We start from the raw sequence: 9,476 nt of genomic DNA on the forward strand, positions 1-9,476 counted from the left end.
CGGCTCTTGAATGGGACTCTTGATTTAATTTACTATCATGTTCCTGGGCATAAAGAGGGACATCTGTACTTTCACACACACAGTTATGACCATGTAAACACACAAGCACATAGGCCTACACACACACAAAATACACATACATGCACACACACACATATTGTACACTAGAATAGACAGACAGACACACACAGACGCACATGTGGAAACAGTTCTATTGGTTTGGCCCCCTGACAAGGGGTCTGTTTGAAATCCCCTCGCCAATCCTCTGATGTCGTCAGACACTGGAAACCAAGCCGGTGTCATCCACTTGACGAGTCAGAGGTCAGGTAAGTCGCTCCTCCATGGAAAGGGTCTCTAGCTGTAAGCTTGACACTGAACCAATTGGTGAATGGGGAACATGACAGACGCGCTGTCGTATGCTAACCTACAGAGCTGCATGGCCCTTAATTGTAAATAGTTACTTGGAGATGTTAATACAGCTTTCAAACAACTCCCTATACAGTTTTATCTGTAACTCTGCTCTAATAAAGTTTCAGTTTTTGCATTATGCTGAAATTGTTTTCAGTTTTCCATATAACTATTGACTAATGCAAACTTTGATTACTGTTATACTTATGACTATTAGATGCGATGACTATCCCCTTGTGACTCAAACATTTAACAGGAATACATTAGCTACGTTATTACCAGACAAATAGCCATTTACAGTACGTAGCATAGAGCATCAGCCAGAACTGCTGGATTGGCCTTTGGGTTTTGACCCTTTGTGATGCAAGAAGGCCCCACACCTCAAGACTAGGTTTTGTAGGATTTAATTATTGCTAGATTATGTAACTTTCAAATGTCTGAGTAGCCGTACATTACCTTGTCAGGTCTACAGACTCTTCTTCTGTTGATTATGATTATAATGAAAATAGTGGATGACACTGTCATCCACTATTCTGAAATAAAATCCAGTCATTTGAAATGAGACTATGCTAATTGTTACCTCTAACAACAGGAACTTGCATGTTTGACAAGTGTGGTTATACAGTAAGTAAAACACTTAGAAAAGTAAAAAGAAAAAAAAACATCAAGAGTGCTCAATTTATGTTATTTTGTGGCTGTCCAAGTATCTGGTAAGGTTAACCAACATCCCCCCAAGTGGTTTAAATATTTAAAACAAACGGTTTGTTTGACAAAGGAGAGATGCAAGCTAGTTCACTTCTGCATTTTTCCACCAAAAACTCAAGACAAACTTTTCTAATGATCAATGCTGACATAATCTTGGTCATTTGCATGTCTGAGTGGAGAATTTCTGCAGTCACGCTCAAAGCTACTTCAGTAAAATCCCCAGAATATATCTGTATTCATAGACAATATGTGGCTCATTTTCAATTGGTCATTAAAAAGTCCTAAAAACCTATTTTCCATTTGAATACAACTAACATTTATTTGAGTTATGCTCATGGGCTGTGGCTGCAGCATCATGTACCCCTCTCTCTTGATCCTTTTATTTATCACCAGCTTCTTTGAAAGGGAGAATGCTTCATGGACCAGCTTGCACAGAGCATGCACTTAATTATGAACACAAAATGATATGTCTTTTGTTTACTTACAGCAACCTGCTGTTTCAAAATATAGCATGAACACCATTGAAAAAGAGATAGCAGCTAGTTATAGCTATCTCTACCTTAAAGAGGTATAAGGACTGCATGTATCTGTAGAAGAAGTGTGAGTGTACATGCATTTGTGCATCCGTGTATGACTGTGTGTGTGTGTGTGTGTGTGTGTGTGTGTGTGTGTGTGAGAGAGAGTGTGTGTGTGGTGTAAGTGTGTGTGTGTGTGTGTGAGAGTGTGTGTGTGTGGTGTAAGTGTGTGTCACAGCACATACAGGGTAATCTGCAGTAAGCTGGTTTATGGGCTCGTCTGCAGTGACGCAGATATGCCCGCGAAGCTTTGCTCTGATAGATTCTCCATGACAACTAACCTGGCCTGAGACTATGGCCTATACCCTAAATACAGGCAGACACACTTTCTTACACATCAGACATGTTTAAAGCAACACACACACACACACACACACACACACACACACACACACACACACACACACACACACACACAGAGAGAGACATGGTATCCTTTCTTTGTTTCATTGTGATGTAGGTTATGCACACATACATATGTACTATAGTTAATTTGTAAAGTTTTACAGTAATTTGTGAGAACGGAATAGTACATAGGCTTGCAGTAAAGGGCCAAATGATGAGCGAAGGAAAAGCCACCCCTAGAGGGCGTTAGCTGTATGTGATTTTTCCCAGCCTCACCTGTGGAGGTTCAGACTCTGCACTGCTGCACACACTTAAGGGTGCGTTGATGGCAACTTCATCACATTTTTCTTTACTTACAAAGTTTAGACATTAGTAGACGTCATGCAGTATCAGAATGAAGTGATTGCACATATGTCCCTGTGTATGTGAGCGTCATACACTTGACATGCATGCTTTTATTTTCAGTCATAAGTAAGTAAAAGTAAAAGTCACATAAAACTGTGAGTGATTTTAGGCTTCTGTAATTCTCTAGACGCACTTCCTCCTCGTTGCAGTGGTAAAACTGAGCAGTGGCAAAACTGAAATTAGATCAGTGTTTAGACCAGTTCCCAAGATAATTCTATTGAGGATGCACAATGTAGGAAGCTGCGACAGCTATTAGTAGGTGGAGTTATCAATCAAACCGACCCGCCCCGCCGTTCCGCTGACGGGAAGCATACTGTTCACAACTTCTCCAGCAGCTGTGGAGTGGGACCTCTGTGGCATTACGCAGCACCAGCAAGCGAAAAACGGCCAAAATGTAAGGGATAAGAAGCAGCCATACACCATTTTCCACAAATGGTGAAAGTAGGTGTACAGTGGAAAAGTGTAGCAGGAGCTAAAAGGATGCGTAAAGTTGCAGTTACGCAGAAGAGACGCGCAACCGTCTGTGCGTAAAAGTGAGAGACAGAGGACAGAACTAAAACACTGCATGTGATGGACGGGTCAGTGAGTTTTTGGAATACAAGGAAAAGCTGACATTGTGCGGGACGTTTGTTTTCGACATTAAGAGTTTGGCGACACGGCCGAAGCGGAGCGCACAGCGGGCCAGCAGATGCAGGACAGTGACTGAGCCTTAACGGCTGGACAACTCCTGAATTGAATTAGTCTGGACTGCCAGACTTTATGTAAGAAGTAGGACAACCATTACACCGCCCAACCAGTTCTGCTCGTCATGCGTAGAGATGCTTTGTCGTCCAGTATCTTATTGTTATGATAAAGAGCAGCTCTAAAGAGACAATTCTACAGAGAGATACACCCAGCTAATGCCACTACTCCAGAGGGAGTTAGTGGAAAGTTTTGTCGTTTACATTCTCCTGTCTACCTCTTACAAAGATGGACGAGAAGGTTGAATCGGCTCCGGCGGACAGCTGCCTGGACGGGGAAAGCATCAACCTCAGCGTGCTCAACTGGGAGCAAGTGCAGCGGCTGGACTCCATCCTCACCAGCTCCATCCCCATCCACGGCCGATGGAGCTTCCCCACTCTGGAGGTGAAGCCGCGGGACATCGTCAAGGTGGTCCGGTGCCGCATGGAGGAGAAGCGGATACACGTCCGGGAGGTGCGCCTGAACGGCTCCGCGGCCAGCCATGTTCTGCATGAGGACAGCGGTCTGGGATGGAAAGATCTGGACTTAATATTCTGCGCCGATCTGAAAGGAGAGATGGAGTTTCAGATGGTGAAAGATATAGTTCTGGACTCTCTTCTGGACTTCTTGCCCGAAGGAGTGAATAAAGAAAAGATTACACCAGTGACCTTAAAGGTATAGTATTATAGATTTAGAAGTTATGATTATTTGTATAATAATTATTCCAGTTGTAAAATGTTCTTTGCCAATTGTCTTTGCCTGGTAAGGGAAGGATATGCTGAGCTTTAGTTCTAGCTTTAGTTTAGTTTAGTGCACTTTAGTAGTGCAGAGGGAAGTTATGTACATTTTCAAATGCACAAATTGGACAAATGCACTTTGGTAAATTCAAATAAATGTTGGAAAACAAGATATGTTTAAATCTGCCCTCAATTCATCTAAGCTGCATAGTGATAGGGCTGCAGATAGTAAAAACTTTGTTTTCCAACACAAAGAGGATTCCGTCTAATCCAATTGGAGTCGGATCCACATTAATCAGTCGGCTCTCAGTTACCTGGATACCGAAGACTACCTAGGCTACTAATGACCCACCAACTGATCTGCTCGCCAAAACATCTGAATAAAAGACCAAATGAAGATTTCATCTAGTGGTGCAAACACCAATATCTGTCTGTTGCCGCCTGCTCAAACCAAGACTATGGTTAACTTTGTATCAGAAAAGGTCTTAATTTAAGACAAGTCAGATATCTATTGCAGACTTTCTTAAACCTAAACCATGGACATGTTTGTGTGTTAGGCTGTGAGATAGGCATGTGTGTACTCTTAACAGATAAGAAAAAAAAAACTGTTTTGATGCAATCCTGTAGCAAATATTATACTGTAGTTCTGAAAGGGTAAACAGACACTGAAAAAGCAGTACACCTATGTGGGGTGAAAAAAAACATTCTACTTAAAATTGTCACTCAGTGTTGAGAATAAAAACTATTCTGGACCTCAGTGTGCCAAAACGTTCTTATCATATTTGCTGTCATTATACTGTAGTACTATCTTTTGGAAGTTCATACAGTACCAATATTGATACAAGTCATAATAGAAAACAAAACTATGATTAACCAAAATGATTCTGCATAGAAATGAATAATACATGAAAGATTTTTTCACACATTATGATTTTTCATACCAGCGTGTCTTCTTAGATCCATTAACCCCATTAAAACACATTATGTATGGATATGTAACTAAGTAGGGGTTAAGATTAGCTGTTCATCTTCTTGTTCCCACAAGGCCTGGTGACTATGACCAGGGTTGACTCACTTCATTGGCTCATTGAGTTAAAACTTAAATTTCCATCTCTATGCAAACTTTGTCTGAGATGCAACAGACATGTATCAACACACAATTACAATGTATCGTTCTTAACCTGTAGCAACACCTAATTTTTCACTTATGTGCTTGTACCCAGGAGGCCTATGTGCAGAAGATGGTGAAGGTGTGCAATGACTCAGACCGCTGGAGCCTCATCTCGCTCTCCAACAACCGTGGCAAGAATGTGGAGCTCAAGTTTGTGGACTCACTCCGGCGGCAGTTCGAGTTCAGCGTGGACTCCTTCCAGATCCGCCTGGACTCTCTCCTGCTCTTCTACGAGTGCTCTGAGCACCCGATGGCTGCTACTTTCCACCCCACCATCCTCGGCGAGAGCGTCTACGGTGATTTCCCCGCCGCCCTCGACCACCTTCGCAAGCGCCTCATCTGCACGCGGAGCCCCGAGGAGATCCGGGGCGGGGGTTTGCTGAAGTACTGCCACCTGCTGGTACGGGGTTTCCGCGCGGCTTCTGACAAGGAGATGAAACTGCTGCAGCGCTACATGTGCTCGCGCTTCTTCATAGACTTTCCCGAGGTGGGCGAGCAGCGGAGAAAGCTGGAGTCCTACCTGCAGAACCACTTTGTGGACCTGGAGGACCGGAAGTATGACTATCTGGCCACGCTGTACAGTGTGGTCCAGGAGAGCACCGTGTGCCTGATGGGCCACGAGAGGCGGCAGACACTGAGCCTCATCTCCTCGCTGGCGTTACGGGTCCTGGCCAAGCAGAACGCCATCCCCAACGCTGCCAACGTCACTTGCTTCTACCAGCCGGCCCCTTACGTCTCTGACGGCAACTTCAGCAACTACTATGTGGCACAGGTTCAGCCCATCTACTCCTGTCCTCCCTCGCCCCCTCACCACTACCACCCTCCTCCGCACCACCCCATGTACGCCACCTGGTTGCCCTGTAACTAAATGTGTGCTGGTGCAGATTCATGCACAGTCTTACACTTAATGTAAGACTGTGATAAATTTGTTTTTACCCCAGTTACACTTTAGTGTAACTTGTGGAATTCCTATCCTCTATAAAGGTGGATGATGAGGAATGATGGTCTTTCTTCTTTTCCTCTTCCTTGAGATGGAAAGTTGAGGAGAATAAGCAAAAAAAAAAGAAAAATATATAAAGAAAATGAGAAGAATAAAGGGTGGAAAAACAATAAGAGAATAAAGGAAGGAAGGGAAATGAGGACAAAGAACTTGGATTGAGGCAGAAAGCAGGAGAAAGGCTTTTCTCCAGGGTAGAGTGCCACAGGAGGAGGAGGCCAGGTCAGAGGGAGCGGTGCCAGTGAGAGAGGCAGACTCTTACAGGATGCTCCTAGGTCAGCTTTAGTGTTCCTTCATCAATGCTACAGTTGATTTGGCAGAGTAAACAACAGGCTGGACAAGTGAGCACAGACTGGACATCATGTCTTCTGAGGTATGACTCACTGGTACTGGACATTCACACTCCAAGTGATGAACATGTATCTGAACCCTCTTAACTTGTGCAAAGACTCTCTCACGCACACACACACACACACACACAGACACACACACATACACACGCACACACAGCAAAGGAGGGATCACAGGACAAAACAAGACGTTGCGAAGATATTGATTCTTGGTCAAATAAAGCTGACTTTCTGACCTTTCCATGTGCACCAGTGACAATGAGAAGTGAAACTCTTTTTTCACAGACAATGCAAGATGAGGAACTGGACACTGTTTACAAATCCAAAGATCTACTTTGATACCGAAGTTTGTTTGATTCTTGAAAAAATACACCAGAACAACAAAACAATGCATGTTTTATTTCTGTACAGGAATAATTTTCTTTAAAGTGCCTAGAAAAAGCCTAAAGGGAAGATTATTTTTTTTTGTGATTCTTCATTGTAGAGCACCGTTAAAATGTTAAACTGTTAAAAGTTGACAGTCTGTTCAAGGTGAAAATGAATGTAATGGGGACCGGAGAGTCTATCTATGGTGAGAAAGTTCTCTTACACTGAGGGGTGTTTTGGACTTTTGGACTTTTTGACTTTTGACGTAGTTTAGATCAAGACTCTGCTCTTATCTGCAGTCCGATTGGATCAGTGCACGTCCTGATGACCAAAAAGTCAGAGGAAATATCAACACAATCTCATCATCTTTAGAGAGAGGGGGGAGGGATGGGGTGGTGGGGTTCAAAATTGTTGATAAGAATAAAAGAGAGGGTAGAAGTATCGAAGAGAAAGAGAGAGAGAGAGAGAGAGAGAGAGAGAGAGAGAGAGAAGTTTGGCAGGAGGAGAGTGAGTGAGAGAGATATGGCTTAGATCAAGACTCTGCTCTCATCTGCAATCTCTTGGATTGCAAAATAACGTGGACCAATGCACAGCTTGATAACCAAAAAGTCATTTATCACAGAAAGAAACAACACAATGTCATCATCTTTAGAGATGATGTGTGTGTGTGCGGTGGGAGGAGGGGGAGGAGTGGTTGATAAGAATAAAAGATAGAGGTAAGGGGGGTTATTGTGATATTTTGAAGGATGAAATGAAAAGAGAGTTAGACTTGCTGAATCCCCTCACGCATCCCGGTTGTGACGCCTGCACATATCTCCAGGCCACACAGTGACATGACACCCTGTATGTTTGTCAGAGGGGTGGAGGTTGGATTGTGTATACAGGGATGTCACAGCAGAGCAGCTCCTGATAGGACTGGAGTAAAACATACAACTGGTAGAGGAGAGACAGGGAAGATATTCTGAAGATATTTTCCAAAAAAAAAGCATGTAGCCAGAAAAGCTTCAAAGATGAAGTTATCTCAGTGAACATTGGCCAATACATATTTCATCTTACTGTCTAGATTGAGATGTGAGAAATTAGGGCTGTATGAGCAATTGGCAGCTGTCTAATTTGTTCTCTTCCACCAACAAAATGACGAGAGAATACAAAAAAAAGTAGAATACAAATAAAGACAATCGCAGTGATATTTAAATGGCAATAAGACAAGTTGGCTAAGAGTTTTTATTTAATTTTTTTCATCTTGAAACTTTAGCAAGTAAACTCGCTCTACAAGTGCAAGAGCCTCAGCATTATTCTCTAAAACCTGATCAGATCTCCTATTTTTCTATCAATCTCTATTTTTGTACAGTTTGTGTCCGGCTGATGTCGTAGTCAGATTCATGTAGGATGAGTTGTCGAGTCTAAGAGTATTTCTGTGGTGTGTGCAAGTTTGTATATTATTTTGGCTCAAGAAGAGCAGTGCTGGCAGACACAGTGGCTATGTTCAGATGCAGATTAACTTGTGTTCATTGTGATGCTCAAGCAACATGTTTGGTTCTCTTTCAGTGCTGTCGCCGATGGTTTTCTGTTGCTCAAAAGAGATTGTTTCACTGTTCTGCTTGTGTTTTTAATTGCCATCCAGTTTGGAAATAATGATGTGGAAAAAAGTGTTTGAGATGACTGACTTGATAATTAAAAAAGAGAAAAAATCAAGGCTTCTTCAATTCAATCATTTTGTATGATTCAGTGGCTGAAGATGTGAACACCGCAATAAAATTCTCCCATTACTATCACCACACACTACTGGCTACATAGACGAAATAAACTACAATCTCCTTGACGGTTCTCAGACGTTTTACAATTATGAAACTTTAGTGCAGTCGAGGTTAAAAGCTGTGGCATTTAGACATACTTTGGTACACAGTCGAAGAGAAACAAGGTTAAAGTCTGAGTTTGTCTTAGGTTTCAACAGGTGAATGTCTGAAGGTGCCCGCACAATCCAAGCGGGCATGTTTGATGCTGCCAGCAAGTGACAGCTGAAAGTGACGGATTTCCACCCGGAGAGACGTCACCGTCAAGCGTCAAGCGTCAAGCGTCAAGCGTCAAGCGTCAAGCGTCAAGCGTCAAGCGTCCGTCATCCCAGAGTTTGCCAGACCTGGTCAGCTGTGAGTGGATTTGGAATAGCAGGTAGAAGGTGCGTGGTATACCTTACTACCAGCAGAGCCTTGTTCTCCAGAGGGACATGGTAACTGAGTAGATTGGCTCCAGGTCTGGATCACTCTAATGCCTGGAGGCCCAGGCCTCCAGATGTCACTTTCCCTGCTGACATTGAAGCTCTGAGAAAAAAATAATCTTTGTCTCACTTTCTCTCATGCTCTCTTTCCTCTCTTTCTCCCCTCTCTCTTGTCTCTCTGTCACCCTTTTTTGTCTCCTCTCTCTGTCTGTCTAACTTTAACCTTATTTATTCAGCTGTCACACAACTTTCAATGAGCTTCTACTATGTACCAATCTATTATCTCTTATCTCTGTCAGTCTCTGTTTCACACTCTGTTTTCTGTCACTTTGTAAATGCTTTGTGCTACTACTACTACATCTATGCCCTCCCTCTTTTTTGTCCTCACTCATTTCCCTTCCTCACTGCTTGGTGTTGATGGATTTTTGCGCTGGATGGCAATCAGCCGGGGGGGGGGGGGCGGAGAGGAGCTGCGGAGAAGA

At 43.1% G+C, this 9,476-nt stretch overlaps 1 protein-coding gene across 1 annotated transcript; it reads left to right on the top strand.

Moving 5' to 3' along the window:
- Window positions 1–3,165: 3,165 nt before the first annotated feature.
- On the top strand, window positions 3,166–8,458 carry LOC139915743 (terminal nucleotidyltransferase 5A-like). The gene is made up of 2 exons (XM_071904476.2): window positions 3,166–3,833; window positions 5,119–8,458. The coding sequence occupies exons 1-2, from the start codon at window positions 3,408–3,410 to the stop codon at window positions 5,932–5,934; spliced, it is 1,242 nt and encodes a 413-aa protein (XP_071760577.1). The 5' UTR covers window positions 3,166–3,407; the 3' UTR covers window positions 5,935–8,458.
- The last annotated feature ends 1,018 nt before the right edge of the window (window positions 8,459–9,476 follow it).

This window comes from Centroberyx gerrardi, chromosome 18 (assembly GCF_048128805.1).
Source record: "Centroberyx gerrardi isolate f3 chromosome 18, fCenGer3.hap1.cur.20231027, whole genome shotgun sequence".
Taxonomy (NCBI): Eukaryota; Metazoa; Chordata; class Actinopteri; order Beryciformes; family Berycidae; genus Centroberyx; species Centroberyx gerrardi.

Coding starts and splice junctions, on each gene's coding strand:
- LOC139915743 (XM_071904476.2), top strand. CDS start 3,408: ATGGACGAGAAGGTTGAATCGGCTCCGGCGGACAGCTGCCTGGACGGG. Junction 3,834..5,118: donor TTACACCAGTGACCTTAAAG/GTATAGTATTAT, acceptor GCTTGTACCCAG/GAGGCCTATGTGCAGAAGAT.